The 18,973-nt window shown below is 40.5% G+C and overlaps 1 protein-coding gene across 1 annotated transcript in view; it reads right to left on the bottom strand.

The window, feature by feature from the left end:
• Positions 1 to 1,397: 1,397 nt before the first annotated feature.
• LOC128057776 (dnaJ homolog subfamily C member 3) overlaps positions 1,398 to 18,973 on the bottom strand; it is a 58,084-nt gene continuing 40,508 nt past the window's right edge. Inside the window, exons 8-12 of the mRNA XM_052650278.1 lie at positions 13,362 to 13,467; positions 13,157 to 13,277; positions 4,924 to 5,056; positions 3,931 to 4,079; positions 1,398 to 2,278 (exon numbers count right to left, since the gene is read on the bottom strand). Of these exons, the coding sequence (XP_052506238.1) occupies positions 2,121 to 2,278; positions 3,931 to 4,079; positions 4,924 to 5,056; positions 13,157 to 13,277; positions 13,362 to 13,467 (667 nt within the window). The 3' untranslated portion in view covers positions 1,398 to 2,120. The remainder of the gene's footprint in view (positions 2,279 to 3,930; positions 4,080 to 4,923; positions 5,057 to 13,156; positions 13,278 to 13,361; positions 13,468 to 18,973) is intronic.

The raw sequence follows: 18,973 nt of genomic DNA, 5'->3' as shown, positions 1-18,973 counted from the left end.
GAATTTCTCTCCACGGCGTTGGCACCTGGCACCATACCTGCTTCTGTCTTCACTGAAAACAAGCAACTCTGCATAGTTCCCTTATGACAAGTCAATGCATGGTAAGACTTCAGGAACGGGATTTATAGTTCTCGCAGGTGGAGAAAAAAACGCTCTCAGTAGCAGGATGGCAGTCAGCAAGTGACAGGTGCCCAGCACAGTGGCCCACATGGCCCACCCCCAGCCATCCTGACCCCTTCAGGCTCCTCCTTGCTGGCAACTTTACATCCTCTCCTCCAAATGGAAGGTGGGTGATTTGATATTTCCTTTGTTCTGATTTGTGAAAATTCTTCCTTGTAAAAGTAGGTAGAGGCAATTGCAAGATTTCAAAGAGTTCACAGTGACATCATACATGAAAGAACTGGATTCAAAGAAAGTTGCTGATTTAACTAATGAAGTAATAAGATTAAAGAATAAAAATGAATTTCCTTTGGAAATTATTTTCACACTGGCTTGAGTTTTGAAACATTAAAACAAAAGGAAAGCTGCAAGCTGTTCGCTAGTTTTCAAAATGCCATCTTGTTTATTGGTAAGAAAGAAACTTCTAAATAGATGCAAAAAGCACTTAACGTGTTTTGTCCAACTCAGCTATGTTGTTTTTGTCCCTCAGATTAAAAAACTCTTTTCCAAATATGTTTCAGAATGACTGTAGAAGGAAACTATTTGTGCTTGGCTGGCTGCTGCGGATATTAGTGGTAGGACAGCCCCAACAACTCAGAAGATGCTTGATTTCCCAAAAAGCAGTCAGTATATTAGGCCCATCCTACTTAAATTGTCAAAATGTTCTGAGGCAAAAAAAAAAAAAACCTTTCTAGAATAAAGGTACAATTTTTATCTAAATAATTCTTAGATTTTAAATGCAGCATCAAGAGTTCCATAATATTTTATGGAATCCCTATCCATAAATATTTAATGTTCTAGATTAACACTTATTTTTCTTTTAAGGAAAAAATTATCCAGCACATAAAGACTGAATAGTTCATTTTTCTTAAAAGGTAAGAAGGTATCCCAAGAAAAGATGCTATCTTGACAGTGGACATACAGCCAGAGCTGACTAGATCTGTAAACCTGTTTCTTTCCTGGCAGAAGAACTTCCAGAGGCATCAAGGTCTGGAAAAAGGGCAGGCCTGCTACTTAACACCCACCTCAAAGCAGTCCCACGTGGGCACCCATGGGCCAGGTAGGCCAGGACATAAGAGAAACTGCTAAACTTACTAAAAGTGGGAAGCATGGCATTCTGTCTACATTGACTGAGCAACTGTGCATTCTAAGCCAATCCTGTTACAGGAAATGCTGTACAACTCACAATTTCAGTTGTCAATTCTGCACTACAGCAATATTATTTAAATACCACTGCTATGTTATCTGAACTTACTTTACATATTTTTAGTTCATTGTATTTCATATTAAATAAAAGGGCCAGTAGGGTTTACAGTTAATTCTGTTTCCATGGTTTTCAGTATTCTCTAGGTACTCAACAAAAAAATACATGCTTAACCTGAGCCCAGACCTCACCCTGGCTCCTGCTATTACATTCGTAGCAGGTTCTCTAACAGCTCTGCCCACCTTCAATGACAGCCACGTTCATGCTCAGAGAGAGATGGGAACGCAAGTGGAAATTTAACATAATGACAGGTGACTGGACAGACCAGAGTCGAAGCAAAGTTGTGCTTAAGAACATACAGCTCAGAATGTTCATTCCTCTTGGAGAATGCTGACACCCCAGGCTCCTCCTCACACACGCAGGCGCTGACACATATGCAACAAGAAGAGAATCTCACTGCTCCCGTGTAGAAGATAAAAGATCTGTGCACCCATCTCAGACTGCTGCCATCCGGTCACAGCACAGACACAGGCTGCTCTGCCAGAAACGGAAGCCCGCCTGCCTCCCTGCCCTCACCCCCGTCAGCCTCAAGTCTGCAATGGATAAGAACAGACACTGCCATTCTGAACACCTCTTTGGTCGTGGACAAACTGCAAGATTGGAATTTTCTTTTTCAATAGGATCCCGGAACAAGGTTATTTTTGTTTGTTTTAAAACTTTAAAAAAATGAAGGAAGAGGAGCAGAAAAACAGCTGGTTTAATTGAAGTGGAATTTAAATCTAAAAGGTCCGCCTGAGCTGAAGGGATTGAACCCTTGCCATGAGTTCCAGCTCCTGTGGAAAGGGTTGCCGCCACCTCCTTGTTGGCTCTCTGCGTCCAGGGGGTCTTCTCCGTCATCAAACTTCTTCCTCATTTCTGGAAAAGAAGCCAGCAAGGTGAGACCCAGCTGCTGCTGGGGCAGGGGAGGGGCTGGTTCTGGGGGCTACACACCCCAGTTGTTGGAACAGTTGCGCCTGATGTTCAAATCCAGGCTCCCTGCCACCCCATCCCCATCAGAAACAGAATAGAGAAACCAGCCAGGGCTCAAAGTGGGCATTCACCAAAATTCAGACACCTGAAATCTTCTCAGAAGAAGCCACCCAAGGAAATTCTTCCCTGGAAGAGATGAGGAATTGCAGAGAATGAGACCTGAGTCACATGTGCTTTTCTGATCGAACAGCCCGTCACCGTCCTAATCCCAAACATGAAGTCAGCTAGGCGCAGCCTCGTCAACGCATGAAGTGTCTGGGCCTCACTGTTAAGTCTGAACAGAAGGCAGGCTCCCCAGGCCCGAGGGAGGGAGGTTTTATTGTACAATCTGGGAGCCACCTCCACTGCTGTGCCTGTCAGTCCTGGGAGACCGAGGCCACTGCAGACAAATGGCAGAAAGGATGCGGTAGGCAGCAGAGATTAGAAAAAGCTATTTCATCCTTAAAATAAGGACAGGAAGAACAGAGTACAGAAAAGAACTCTTAGTAAGCAAGAATGCAGCTCTTTTCTCCATCATGCCATTCTGCCCCCTGCTCCCCTAGAACTCAGATCCAGAGGCCCTCCAACTTGAAATAGCTGCCTGACCCGCACTGCACAAGCTGAGGGAACAGAGCCACTCATAGGCGTCAGTATCTGCAGGTAAAAGAACAAACAGTATGTAACCTACTGTACTAAGTCAGTCCTGTCTCCCTCACTGGATTGTAAGTTACTTGGGAATAAACATCATTTAACTTCAGTTCCATAGAGTAAGTAGTAACTCAAAACTCTGTCAAATGGGCATAAAATGTGATTTCCTTCTATTCTGTTGTAGTTGTCTAGCTCAAAAGTCATGGTTTCTGCTCCCACTGACAAGGATGGCCACAAAAGAGCAGTAAGTATTAGCTTAACATGAGATTCCCTCTAGAAGTGTCAAAGCATTGTTCAACATTACCCCAGTTCTTAACTGTTTCCCTCTTATTATCCAAGTCATTTTAGCTTATGGTGAAATAACAACTGGTGGTTAATATCAACCACTAGTAATCAACTGACTTGAGTCAGGGCAAGATTCCTGGGTAGCCGCTCTCAGAAGGCAAGAATATTTGCCCCTCTCCCACCACTGCACATGCCCACCAGGCAGCCCATTTCCTAATCAAGCTCCTCTAAGTACGGTGTGCAAATCAGCACTGATCTGTGACTCTGGAAGAAAACTAAGAGTATTCCTCTTATACTTTCATATCACAGATGAAAAAAACCTGAGGCTCAGAAAAAGTTCTAGGAGCTTGCTTAAATAGAACCTTAACTCAGCCTTAAGAGTCATGCTCAGGCCTTCTGATTCCACGCTTGGTGGTGTCTCCACTACACCCAGAGTCTGACAGGGGCAGACACAGAAATGAACTTTGGGGACCGTCACCAGCTCCCGAGGTTGCCCCCACGGGTCCCCACCAGCACGCACTCCACCGTCCACTTCTGCCTCTAGACGGGCAGAGGAATAGAGCTAACAGCCACCAGTCACTGACGCAGCCCCTTCAGGAGAAGAGAAACATGAGAGCAACCACTACCTGGATCGGAGAGGACTTCTTTAGCAGCTGCTATGTCAATGAACTTTTTCTCAGCTTTTTTCTTTTCTTCTTCGTTCTGGAAGTTGTCTGGGTGCCACTGCAGTGCTAATTTTCGGTATGCTTTAATGATTTCTTGCTTTTTGGCATTTCTGAAGGGTGGTAAAATTCATAATTATTTAAGAACTGTCCAACACACTGCCACAAAGAGCTAAAAGACAGCTCAGAAGATTCCACTGGTTTTCTGAACAGTACCCACATACCCAACTAAGCGTCTGACACAGAGCCCTGCCTGACAACTACAGCTGCCAGGCTTCCCTGAATGCTTGTTCCCTAATGCTAGACTCTCACCAGAAATAAAGTATTCCTTCTCTTTACAACTTCCCCTTTTAAAAACTTTGATGCATTTTGAAATTTTCTGAATTTCCAAACTACCATGATTCAGTTCTTGGCATTAAAAAAAAAGACTCTTTGAAGCACACTGTCTAATTTGCTTCTAGGTTTGCTTACTTGAACAAAGTTTCAGACTTTTGATTGAAAGATAGGTGGTTCCCTTGTTCAGGGAAGGTGGGTCTAATATAAATGCACATACTGAGTAAATTACATTCTCCCTGTACCTCAAAGTTGATTCTGCAAGTGCCATTTTTATCTTTAGGCCTAGAGAAGTTTTGTTTTCCTCAACCCCTCTCCCGTCTGTTCCCCACCCAACAAAAGCTCGCTCCTGCCTCTTTACCTTTCTTAAAAAATCTAGGCCCAGGATCTATTCATGCTCCAGTGGCTTGTCTTTGTCACCAACTACTAATTCTCTATCACATGACTAGTCTCTATCAAACAAGTTTATCTGTACTATATAAAAACAACTTTGTGATGTTAAAGGTTGTTAGAGTTTAATTTATAGCTTACATTACATAAGAAAATGAATCATGGAATAAAAAGCAACAATTAGCTTTAAAATAGTTGATTAAAAATAATCCAAATTTTAAGTTAGTAATTCACCTTTTTACTCCCAAGATTTTATAATAATCTCGTCTCTGCGACTGTTTCAGTAGCCTCTGTGCTTTCTCCAGACCTTCTCGAATCTGCTGATCATTCTCATTGTGTTCCTGAGCAGTTTCATAATCCTGAATAGCTGTCAAAATATGTTGAAGATAATGCTCTTAGAAGGAATTGTAACTTGTGACATTTACCCTGCAAATGTGATACCAAGTCACCATCCCAACCCCTTCCTTCGCCATCACTAAGAGCCTAAGAAGTGGTATCACCTTCATCATTTGGTTCAAAACTACATGAGGCATCCTTTTAAGGCTGCATTAGGTAGCTTACACTCCCATTCAGTAAACACCACTCTGCTTGTTTACCTGGCCACCCTCCCACATTATCTTCCCCACAGCTGTGTGTTGTCTTAACATGAGCCCTTACACAAAGCAATGGAGTGACTGTTACAGGAAAATAAGACGCAGCAAAGACAATCTGCATGCTCCGTTGCAGGGCTATGGTTCAGAAGATTGAGAGGCTTAGAAGAGGCCAGGAGAACCATCAGGAAGCAGAATGACCAGTTCACCCGCAGGTTTCAACACAAGCTATTACAAAGCTGATTTTTTTTGAAGTGCCAATCAGAACAAATACATATACAGTCCTGGTATAGGAAGGCTGACACCAATTCACACTACATCGTATTTCAGATTATTTTAAATATGTAGACAATATAAGGCATCTGAGTATCTAAGGTCACACAGAGCAGACTTATCCTTAGAAGGCCCTGAGAGCGAGGGTGGCCCTTGGCTGGTGACTGACAAGTTGGATTTGGGCAGTGTTCCCAACATTCTCTGATAGGAATGGCTGGCCATAGCTACACAATGTGGATTGGGCTAACCATCTTACCTTCTGGGCATCTGGCATTTTGGTATGGGCTGGCCAGCCCCCAGTAAAGGCCCTGGGTCTCTAAGGAGCTTCCCTGGTAGACACACTTCACACATGCTGAGGAATTTGGCTTGTCCTGCACAATTTCAGACCTCGAATCTCCCACCTGGTTTCCTCTGGATTTCACCCCATGTGCCTTTTCCCTTTGCTGATCTTGTTTATATCCTTGTGCTGAAATAAATCTCAGCCCTGAGTACAACTATGTGCTGAGTCCCAGGTGTCCTTCTGATCCAAATCTGGGGGTGGTTTGGGGAGAAACCAACACAAGTTTTTCTCATTCTCCTCCCTGGACAGACAAATCAAATGGATCTTTGGGCTCAAATTCTATTTTTTTATGGAAATGCATTTCACTATGGGAAAGACATCTCTCTGGATAGCATGCCTGAGCATTCATCTTTGCAACAGCTAATCCTGGAAGGGGTTTAAAAAGGCCCCTGGGGCAGGTTAAAATGAGAAAGACATTCAAGCAAGATGGACAAATTTAGTCGGCACTACATAGAAAAATAACCAATACTACCTTCCACTCATGGAGTAAGAGGGAGGGCACTTCAAGCTTTCATCCTCATTCCTGCCTCAAAGCATTAATGTTAAATATTAATATGAAACATTAATATTACAGCCAACTAACAGTGACATCACAAAATACCTTTCCAATTTAGTGCATAGACACAAAGCCATTATAAAGAGCAGTGAGGTTTAACCTGTAATACCCATAGCACTTGATAACACAGCCTAGTGGGGAAATGTACTTGGAATTTAACAGAAGAGGAAAATGTTTCAGTATGCTCAACTTTTTACTTATGCAAACTACATTTAAAACATGTTTTCATTCTTAAATATTCAGAGGAGCTTTCTCAAAACAGTCTTCTGTCTCCTATATTTTAGTAACAGTTAAGATAGACACATTTTTCACAGTACAGGAAAAATAGGTTGTTTCCTCAAATTCACATGATTACAGGTAGGTAACTAAGTAGAAACTTAATATGGATGATGTAAACATCCCATGGTCATAAACTAGATAACTCATTTTTAATTATATTTCTTAGAACAGTATGTTATATATTAGCCAATTAATTTTCTAACCTCTGAACCTAAAAACTCATCCTTCTCAAATTCTTTTCTTCCACATGCCCCTCACCCAGTTCTTAAGGAGCAGTGCAAACCACCAGATCAAGAAGGCAGACAGTAAGCACAGGAATTTCCTGCCCTCTACCCTCCAAAAATAAAAAATAATATAAACACGGCAGTCCTGAAACTACAGCAGAGCAGAAATGGTAACAAATTGCTGGAAGAGAGAAGGCAACTAGGATCAGATTAATAAGTAAGCCTAACAGAACTGCAATCCAAATACACACTGAAAGAGGCCTTAGAAGATTTTTAAAGCTGTTCGCTTTGGCCAAGAATTCTGAATTTAGCAAGCAGGAGGAGCGCTAAGGCAATCATCAGGTTACTCCATGAGGTGGGTTAAGTAATGGCTGGGCAGCCTCTCCGCCTGTATATGAAGCAGCTGGCTGCGGCATTAACCCCAAGCGAGGTCCAAGAACCAGTCTCTGCAGAGTGCCAGACAGCATGTGGAAGGTCCCTGCCGTGGCTGCTCGGCCCCCCGAACACCAAAGGCCTCCACAACAGACCTGGAATAAACACCAGAAATGCAGTTCCACACCAATGGGCTCTACTGGTAACTGTGTCAAGTCCTGCTTATTCTGGCAACTGGGCAAGATGACGAGCACGACAGGGAGTTTGTTTGTAAACAGGTCCTACCCACTTTGAGCCAGTGTGAGCTCCCCAACAGAGAAGCATTCAAAAGACAGATGTGCACAATACACACAGCTGCAAATGGCTCCCTTCTCACACTCCATAAACCCAGTATTAAGTTCCAAATAAGCTTCCCTTCAAAATATATCCAGGATTTCACTATTTCTCACCATTTCCACACTTGCCACTGTGACGCAGTCCCGCATTAATACACCTGACAGCTCTAACAGCTTCTTCATAAGGTGTTCACAAGGTTCCCAGCTGCCCCTTACTTCCCTAGAGTCTATTCTCAAAACAGGGACCTCAGGGGTCTTTTTAAAGAGCGTATCCGACCTCCAGTATAATATGCCCCAAGGAGCACCTCCCAGATATCATATAAAACAAGGTAGATGGTAGGGGGAAGGGAAATGAGGGGGACAGGAGGGCACACACCATTTTCAGCACAACAGTGCAAGGAGCCTGTTCAAGGGCTGCTAAAATCAGCTAGCATCAGCTATGAATCTAGGGTAAGAGGAGGAAGCAAATAGAAAGCCCTAAGGGAAAGAGCCCAGAATGCCAGCAAAACTCACTTCCTGTGAATATGGTCTCTCCCAGAAGTGAGCAACAACCTGCATCCTTTACTAAGAAAACTGCAGTACTCCCTTCTGGAACTGATAGAAGGACAGGGAGAAGGTATCATCAGGAGAGTTTAACAGTCATAAATGTGCAGGCTGCTAACAGCAGTGTAGCAAATTGCATAAAGGAAAAAAAGGACAATATTAAAGGGGAAGATAGGAAAGTTTGCAATTTCCACACCATGTAATTAAAGTTCCCTCTCAGCAACTGATGGGAAAACTAACAGAAACATTATACCCAGAAATTGCAGAATACACATTTTTCAAGTGCACATAGAATATTCAGCAAGATAGATCCTACACTGGGCTATAAAACAAGTCTACATAAATTCAAAAGGAGATACACCTAAATAACTTAAAAGGAAAGAATTCACGAGTATGCTCTCTAAGCACAACAGAATTAAAATAGAAATATAAGGTTGTATATTGTCATCCTGCTTATTTAACTTATATGCAGAATACATCATGCAAAATGCTGGGCTGGATGAAGGAGAAGCTGGAATCAAGATTGTCAGAAGAAATAGCAATAACCTCACATATGCAGATGACACCACCTTTATGGCAGAAAGTGAAGAGGAACTAAAGAGCCTCTTGATGAAAGTGAAAGAGGAGAGTGAAACAGCTGGCTTAAAACTCAACATTAAGAAAACTAAGATCATGGCATCTAGTCCCATCACTTCATGGCAAATAGATGGGGAAACAATGGAAACAGTGATAGACTTTATTTTCTTGGGCTACAAAAATTCACTGAAGATGGTGACTGCAGCCATGAAATTAAAAGACACTTGTTCCTTGGAAGAAAAGTTATGACCAACCTAGACAGCATATTAAAAAGCAGAGACATTACTTTGCTGACAAAAGGTCTGTCTAGTCAAAGCTATGGTTTTTCCAGTAGTCATGTAAGGATGTTAGAGTTGGACTATAATAAAGAATTGATGCCTTGAACTGTGGTGTTAGAGAAGATTCTCGAGAGTCCCTTGGACAGCAAGGAGATCCAACCAGTCCATCCTAAAGGAAATAAGTACTGAATATTCATTGGAAGGACTGATACTGAAGCTGAAGCTCCAATACTTTGGCTACCTAATGCGCAGAACTGATTCACTGGAAAGACCCTGATGCTGGGAAAGATTGGAGGCAGGAGGAGAAGGGGATGACAGAGGATGACATGGTTGGATGGCATCAATGGGACATGAATTTGAGCAAGCTTCGGGAGTTGGTGATGGGCAGGGACGCCTGGCATTTTTCAGGCTTGAGGTCAGAAACAGTCAAGCACAACTGAGCGACTGAACTGACTGATAGGTGCTTAGGAAACTGAAATATTTTAAAATTAGACAAAATATCTAAATAATACATGCATCAAAGAAGTAGTTAGAAGGAAAGTTAGAATACATTTCAAATCAATTGACAATGAAAATAAAAAATGTGAGATGTGCAGTTTTAAATACTTATATTTAAAAAGAAAAGAGGCCTAAAATAAATGACAGTTTAAACTTAAGAAGCAGGAAGAGCAAAAAATAAGTCCAAAGGAATTCAAAGGAAAGAAAGAAATCAATGAAATATAGACGACAGTCATAGAAAACATTAACCAATCCATAAATTGGTTCCTTCAGAAGACTAACAAATTTGAAAAAACTACACTGATCAAGAGGGGAAAAAAAACAAATTGTCACTATTAGAAATGAAGAACAAATGATCACTTCAGACCTTACAGACATTAAAAGAATACAGTAAGAAAGCATTAAAAACATCATATAACCAAAAGGAGCAATGTAGGTGAAATGGATGAATTCACTGATGCACACAACTTACAAAAACTAAAATGAGAAAACAGAAAATATGAGAGACCCTATAGTGATAAAAGAAACTGAATTCATCATCAAAAATGTTCATACTAAGAAAACTCTGGAACCTAAGATGGTTTCACTGGTGAATTCTCCTAAACTTAAAGAAGAAACACCAACTTTATACAACTCTAAGAAAATGAAGGTATGATCTTTTAACACAGAACACCTTCATGGAATAGGGCAGACTTAGCGTCACTAGGTAGAGTTCAAGAATAGGCAAGAAAGCATAGGAATCTGGTTACAGGACATCAGAGCATGTCAAACATAAAATATGTCTTTTCCACAATTTGGCCAGGCTGGCCCTTCATCCAGAAAAAGTGTTACCTGGCTCCTGTTCTCAGAATTATAGATATTATTAGTAACACTAAAGTAATAGCCATGTCAGATGGAGTTAGTGCAGCAATCACAGGTCACACCTAGGCAGTTGTAAACAATCTGCCTGGCAAGAAGGAGACTCAAGAGATGCAGTTTCAATCCCTGGGAGGAAGATCCCCTGAAGAAGGAAATAGCAACCCACTCTAGTATTCTTGCCTAGGCAATTCCATGGACAGAGGAGCCTGGTGGGCTACAGTTCATAGGGTCACAAAGAGTAGGCCACAGCTGAGCAACTAAACAACCACAGGTCATAGCTAGAAGCAAGCTATCCCATTAAGTACCATTTACATAGCAAAGTCAATGCAAGTTACCAACAACTACTCTAAAAATAAGCACAGTGGAAACCATTTACTAGAAGCACTGCATTAAGCATTACTTTCTGAGCACCATCTTCTTTCCCTGTCTTGTAACTCAGAGAGTTTCAAAGAGGGTTAAGTGAAATGGAGTTTTTTACTCATTGCTCAAGTCTGCTGACTCCTCAACTACCGTCTCATGTTCTTTCTCTGTCACAACAGTCCTATGCAATATGTACTGTTCGCATTCTTACTGCACATATAAGGAAAGTAAAATATTACAGGCTAAGTTACTTGATGGAAATCACATTGCAAAAATAAATGGTTTACTCCAAAGGTATAAAACTGGCCAACAAGCATATGAAAAGGTACTCAACATCAATCACTAATCATTAGGAAAATGTAAGTTAAAACCACTAGTTATCACTTCACATCCACTAGGTAAAACCAGCAAACAGAATATAGAAAGCCTTCCTATAAGGAAAAAGACTTCAGAGATAGATCTATTAAATTATTATCAAACATCTTTTTCTTCAGGAATCAAGCTGTCAAATTTCTCTAAAAAATAAGTGGGTTTAACACTCGAGATACAAAGGCATGTTTCAACTTATATGTAGCAGCCTACAAAATTGAACCTTTTATTTTTCTTAACAGCTAAGCTTAAAAGCTTGTGCAGCTTCATTAATTTCACATTTAGAGCTAAGGGTTTACATACAGGGAAGAAAATCACACACTGATGAAGCATTCCAATAACTAACTGGAATGCAAACTCCTAGAATACAGCCTTCTGGGAGCCCAAGAGTGAAAAGAGCAAGCAGGCTAAAGGCATCTGTGTAAATCACTTGCCTTACTGACACATTCTTACGAATCTGAAGATTTGTCGTTTTGTTCACATACATTTCAAGCCTCAATCAGACCTCAAGGACTATACCATAAAAATGTTCCACAGTGTAACTAGAGTTGTCATCACTCCCAGGAAACCACTTAGAAGATTCTTTTTAAATTGAAGAAAGCAAGAAGAAAGTAAAAGATCAATCTGCCTTAAAAATGAGTACCATGAATCTTTCTTAATTATAAGGTCAGTTATCTCTTTCTTAGTACAGTTTTGTCATTGCTGTAATGCATTCTTGGCCTTCCCTGGTGGCTCGGACCGGTCAAGCATCTGCAGTGCAGGAGACCCGGGTTCGATCCCTGGGTTGGGAAGATCGCCTAGAGAAAGAAATGGCAACCCACTCCAATACTCTTGTTTGGAAAATTCCATAGACTGAGGAGCCTGGTAGACTACAGTCCATGGGATCACAAAGAGTCGGACATGACTGAGTGCCTTCACTTTTTGCATTCTTACTATGCTTAAAATAACTGCACATTTCATTAAATAAATATGCAGCAATTATTAGGGGGAAAAACCAGAGTATCACAAATCAAGTTTCCCCAGAAACATACCCTTACTGTTTTCAATCTTAAATGCTTTACTTGTTTTGAAACCAAAACTTGTCATTAAGGGCTATAAGGCTCACTTCTTTTAAAATCATCTCATTTAGATGTTCTTAGTATAATGTCACGTGGAAAAGGTCACAAAACAATATATATGAAAGGATTTTGTACGACTACTGTATTGGCCTTGGTTATCCTCCAAAAACAGAGCACTGCTTTTATTCAAGGTGCTTACAACATCTAGCAGGAAACTCTATCTGCTACTTGAACAAAGCTGGAGAAGCAGCTGTCCTGACATTTACTAACAGCTTGCAATGCGGGAGACCCAGGTTCAACCCCTGGATTGGGAAGATCTACTGGAGAAGGGAATGGCAACCCACTCCAGTATTCTTGCCTGGAGAATTCCATGGAGAGAGGAGCCTGGCGGCTACGGTCCGTGGAGGCACAAAGACTCGGACACCACTGAGCAACTGAGTGACTAACACTTTCACACTTTCTAGGGGTCACAGAGGGTCATTTTACATTTAGGCATGTATGTCACATATATGTCTGATGTATGTCTAACATGTATATGCATAGAATATGTATATAGGCACAAAACACACACGCATATATATGCATAGAGAAAACTCTGAAAGATATAAATCCAAAATGAGCAGTGATTACCTCTGCATGATATGAGATCTGTAACTTGAGTTTTCTAGTTTGTTATTCATCTTTTCTAACTTGTCTACAATAAAGCAAGCTAAAATTTTTATTTTTGTATTCCTCTGTACTGGATTCAACAGCAGAACTCTTTCCTTACATGGTATAGCTCTCATGTTCCACCAAGAAAGTATGATTTACTAAGAAAATGATTTTTAGGTTCTCTGCCATTTTTCTAAAATCACCAACATCTCCAGGTAAACTTGTTCCAAACAAAAGGATGTTAAACAGACTAACTGCACATATATCAACTTTGAGGTATTACATATCAAATTCCTTAAAGATTTACCTTCATCATACATTTCTTCTATTAAATAGGCCTCTGCTCGGTCTTTCAGAGCATTCACATTGTCAGGTTCTACCTGTAAAACTTCTGAACATACTCGAATAGCTTCAACAGGCTTCTCATCCTAAAGGTAAACGTGAGAAAAGAACTTATGGTTGTTATTCCATATGTCAAGTTTTACAATTCTGGAAATGAGTCAGCAATTTACCTTAGAAAAGCAGTGGCAAATCCTTTCTTTTGAACGAATTGTGTATTCATGAACACCTGGCTCTGTTTTCATGACAGATTCATATTTGCTGATTGCATCTGTGTACCTATTAAATGAGCAAATCATGATGAGTAAACTGAATTCTATTTCCAGAGTTAAAGAAAAGGACCCTCTACTCATCACTATCTGTTGCTTCATCAACTGACCTGAATGAGCACATGCCCTCAAAGACTCCTTCTCCCTTATAATCTACAGTAGTAATGAAGGTCCTCTCTGCAAGTAAGAGTTGAAACCCGTGGCCACAGAAAAAGTATATGGATAAATTAAAGCACCCTTTATGAGTACTAACTGATCAAATCAAATGACGGATTCTTTATAGAAAGCGGTTCCTGATTTTGAAGCTGAGGAAAACACTTTGTTAAAGTCTGACTGCCACAAAGCACCTTGCAGAAAACTGATATCAGGTTTTACACATTTGGTTACTACACATTTTATAAAATCACAGAACCCATTACGTGTTATTTTATATAATAAATATCAATATTCATAACTGAGTACAAGGTAATTTCTTGCAGAAGAAACCCCCAACTTTATTAACTTTCTAAGAACAATAAAAGCTACTTTAGAATTTTTTTAAACTGGTGAAAAATACTAGTCATGTTATGCATTGTTACCTTCCTCAGTAACAACAAACTGTAAGATATATCTACATGCTGCTGTGGCATATTATTCCAAAAGTGCTACAATCTTCACATTTAAATGCTGCTTTATTAAAATACAGGTTTAAAGATAACACTTAAAGCAAAAGGTAGCCATCAATGTCAAAATCCTAGCTGGGATGCTGTTTTGTAGATTTCTAAGATGGGGGGAAACTATACAGAGTGTGAGGCCTCACTTTCTCTCTTAAAACCACACGTGAAACTAATATTAGAAATTAAAAGTTCAATTACAAATAGTATCTAACTTTACATAAACAATTATCATAATAAACTATTTTTGCATCAGAAGAAGAGTTCAATTAGAAAATAATGTGCCTCATTTAAAAAAAAAGCCTCTGGGAAGGTGGAGCAGAGGCGCTTTCCCCACCCCTCCAGCTGGACGCCTGTGTCAACACCTTGCAAGTACACTGTTTAGTATGAGAAGACTATGAGAAAATTATGGCCCCAACCCCCACCAATATCAGCAGCTCAACTGGAGAGCCAAGACCTCCGGTGAGCCTCTAATGAGGTGTGTCCACATCCAAACCAAGGTGGTACTGGAGAACATCAAGTTGGGAGCCAGAACTTTCACTCCTGATCAGAACTGAGTCCCCCAAACTCTCACCTACACCAAGCAATAGCAGGAGAATCCCACAGCTTGAGTAGCAACAAAGGCCAACTGGGAAACGTCTACATTCATCTTCCAGTTAACCAGGTGGTGCCCACCCTCCAGCCCCTCATGCTCACTTTGCAGAAACAATGTCAGAAAAAGCCACCCAAAACAGAAGAATCAAAAACCAGAATCTTATAAAATGAAAATATCCAGATTTCAATTAAAAACTAATCATCATACCAAGAAACAGGATCTCCAAACAACACCAAGAGGACAGAGATGTTAGAATTATGACGAAGATTTTAAAGTAGCCACACACACAAAAAAAAGCAATTAACAAGCAGGCTTAAAGCAAATGGAAAAATATAATGCCTCAGAAAAGAAATGGAAAGTCTCAGCAAAGAAACAGAAGATATAAAAATTCCAGATAGAATTTTTAGAACTGAAAAGTATAAAAACCGAAATAAAGAGCTCACTGCATGTGCTCAAAAGCAGAATGCAGAGGACTGAGAAAGGGTCAGTGAATTCAAACAACAGAAATTACTAAATTTGAACAACAGAGAAAATGAAAAACAAAAATGAACAGAGCTGCAGGGACTGTGGGGCTAACACCAAAAAAAAAAAAAAAATCTAATATTTGTGAAAGTGAGAAGTAGATTTAAGGGACTAGATCTGATAGAGAGTGCCTGATGAACAAATGTACGGACGTTCATGACTTTGTACACAAAACAGGAATCAAGACCATCCCAAAGAAAAAGAAATGCAAAAAAGCAAAATGGCTGTCCAAGGAGGCCTTACAAATAGCTATGAAAAGAAGGGAAGTGAAAAGCAAAGGAGAAAAGGAAAGATATACCCATTTGAATGCAGAGTTTCAAAGAATAGCTAGGAGAGAGAAGAAAGGTTCCTCAGCAATCAATGCAAAGAAATGGAGGAAAACAATAGAACAGGAAAGACTAGAGATCTCAAGAAAAGTAGAAATACCAAGGGAACACTTCATACAAAGATGGGCTCAATAAAGGACAGAAATGGTAGGGACCTAACAGAAGCAGAAGATATTAAGAAGAGGTGGCAAGAATACACAGAAAAACTGTACAAAGAAGATCTTCATGACCCAGATAATCATGATGGTGTGATCCTGGAATGTGAAGTCAAGTGGGCCTTAGAAAGCATCACTACGAACAAAGCTAGTGGAGGTGATGGAATTCCAGTTGAGCTATTTCAAATCCTGAAAGATGATGCTGTGAAAGTGCTGAACTCAATATGCCAGCACATTTGGAAAACTCAGCAGTGGCCACAGGACTGGAAAAGGTCAGTTTTCATTCCAATGCCAAAGAAAGGCAATGCCAAAGAATGCTCAAACTACCGCACAATTGCACTCATCTCACACGCTAGTAAAGTGATGCTTAAAATTCTGCAAGCCAGGCTTCAGCAATACATGAACCATGAACTTCCTGATGTTCAAGCTGGTTTTAGAAAAGGCAGAGGAACCAGAGATCAAATTGCCAACATCCGCTGGATCATGGAAAAAGCAAGAGAGTTCCAGAAAAACATCTATTTCTGCTTTATTGACTATGCCAAAGCCTTTGCCTGTGTGGATCACAAGAAACTGTGGAAAATTCTGAGAGAGATGGGAATACCAGACCACCTGACCTGCCTCTTGAGAAATCTGTATGCAGGTCAGAAACAACAGTTAGCACTGGACATGGAACAACAGACTGGTTCCAAATAGGAAAAGGAGTACGTCAAGGCTATATATTGTCACCCTGCTCATTTAATTCATACGCAGAGTACATCATGAGAAACGCTGGGCTGGAGGAACCACAAGGTGGAATCAAGATTGCTGGGAGAAATATCAATAACCTCAGATATGCAGATGATACCACCCTTATGGCAGAAAGTGAAGAAGAACTAAAGAGCCTCTTGATGAAAGTGAAAGAGGAGAGTGAAAAAGTTGGCTTAAAGCTCAACATTCAGCAAATGAAGATCATGGCATCCGGTCCCATCACTTCATTTAAGAATGATGGGGAAACAGTGGAAACAGTGTCAGATTTTATTTTTCTGGGCTCCAAAATCACTGCAGATGGTGACTGCAGCCATGAAATTAAAAGACACTTATTCCTTGGAAGGAAAATTATGACTAACCTAGACAGCATATTGAAAAGCAGAGACATTACTTTGCCAACAAAGGTCCGTCTAGTCAAGGCTATGGTTTTTCCAGTGGTCATGTATGGATATGAGAGTTGGACTATAAAGAAAGCTGAGCACCGAAGAATTGACGCTTTTGAACTGCGGTATTGGAGAAGACTCTTGAGAGTCCCTTGGACTGCAAGGAGATCCAACCAGTCCATCCTAAGGGAGATTAGTCCTATGTGTTCATTGGTAGGACTGATGTTGAAGCTGAAACTCCAGTACTTTGGCCACCTCATGCGAAGAGTTGACTCATGTGAAAAGACTCTGATGCTGGGAAAGATTGAGGGCAAGAGAAGAAGGGGACGACAGAGGATGAGATGGCTGGATGGCATCACCGACTCGATGGACATGGGTTTGAGTGAACTCCAGGAGTTGGTGATGGACAGGGAGGCCTGGCGTGCAGTGGTTCATGGGGTCGCAAAGAGTCGGACACAACTGAGAGATTGAACTGAACTAAATATTTATGTCAGTCCGAGTTCTAGACAGAAAAGAGAGAGAGGGCTGGGCTGAAAAGGGATTCCCAGAAATAATGGCTGGAAACTTTCCAATTTGACAAGAAACATAAACATACATATCCAAGAAGCTAAGCATACTCCAAACAGTACAAATACAAAGAAATCCATGCCAGTCCAAGAAAAATGACACCTTATCTTTGGGAGGGAAAAAAAAAACAATTAGAAGGACAATGGATTGCTCATCAGGACCCACAGAAGCCAGAAAGAAATTATACAGTATTTTTCAGATGTAAGAAAAGAACTATTAACCCTGAATCCTATACCGAGAGCAAATGTCTGCATACTCTGTATACATCGTCATCACTCTAGATATATTACTATAGTACCTGTTAATACTCAGTTTATATGCCCGTCTCCCACACTAAACTATAAGGTTAAGACCAAAAACTAGAGTCATGTTCATTTCTAACCTCCCTCCCTGCCCAGTATGTGGTCAGTACCTGACATAGGAGAAATTCAATAAATAGCTGGCAAAATATAAATAAATCTGCTGAAAAGAATACTATGCAGTTACCATCTTCTGTATTCTGCCCTACTCAAAAAGTGTAAGATGTTGAGCATCTTTTCATGTGTTTGTTAGCCATCTGTATGTCTTCTTTGGAGAAATGTCTATTTAGTTCTTTGGCCCATTTTTTGATTGGGTCGTTTATTTTTCTGGAGTTGAGCTGCATAAGTTGCTTGTATATTTTTGAGATTAGTTGTTTGTCAGTTGCTTCATCTGCTATTATTTTCTCCCATTCAGAAGGCTGTCTTTTCACCTTGCTTATAGTTTCCTTTGTTGTGCAGAAGCTTTTAATTAGATCCCATTTGTTTATTTTTGCTTTTATTTCCAGTGTTCTGGGAGGGGGATCGTAGAGGATCCTGCTGTGATTTATGTCAGAGAGTGTTTTGCCTATGTTCTCCTCTAGGAGTTTTATAGTTTCTGGTCTTACGTTTAGATCTTTAATCCATTTTGAGTTTATTTCTGTGTGTGGTGTTAGAAAGTGATCAAGACCACAATGAGGTACCATTTCACACCAGTCAGAATGGCTGCAATCCAAAAGTCTACAAGCAATAAATGCTGGAGAGGATGTGGAGAAAAGGGAACCCTCCTACACTGTTGGTGGGAATGCAAACTAGTACAGCCACTATGGAAAACAGTGTGGAGATTCCTTAAAAAATTGCAAAAAGAACTGCCTTATGACCCAGCAATCCCACTGCTGGGCATACACACTGAGGAAACCAGAATCGAAAGAGACACATGCACCCAAATGTTCATTGCAGCACTGTTTATAATAGCCAGGACATGGAAACAACCTAGATGTCCATCAACAGATGAATGGATAAGAAAGCTGTGGTACATATACACAATGGAGTATTACTCAGCCATTAAGAAGAATACATTTGAATCAGTTCTAATGAGATGGATGAAACTGGAGCCAATTATACAGAGTGAAGTAAGCCAGAAAGAAGAACACCAATACAGTATAGTGACACATATATATGGAATTTAGAAAGATGGTAATGATGACCCTGTATGCGAGACAGCAAAAGAGACACAGATGTATAGAACAGACTTTTGGACTCTGAGGGAGGGGGAAAGGGTGGGATGATTTG

This window comes from Budorcas taxicolor, chromosome 12, assembly GCF_023091745.1.
Source record: "Budorcas taxicolor isolate Tak-1 chromosome 12, Takin1.1, whole genome shotgun sequence".
Classification (NCBI taxonomy): Eukaryota; Metazoa; Chordata; class Mammalia; order Artiodactyla; family Bovidae; genus Budorcas; species Budorcas taxicolor.
The sequence above is the reverse complement of the archived record's forward strand: the minus strand, read 5'-3'. Positions and strand labels throughout refer to the sequence as shown.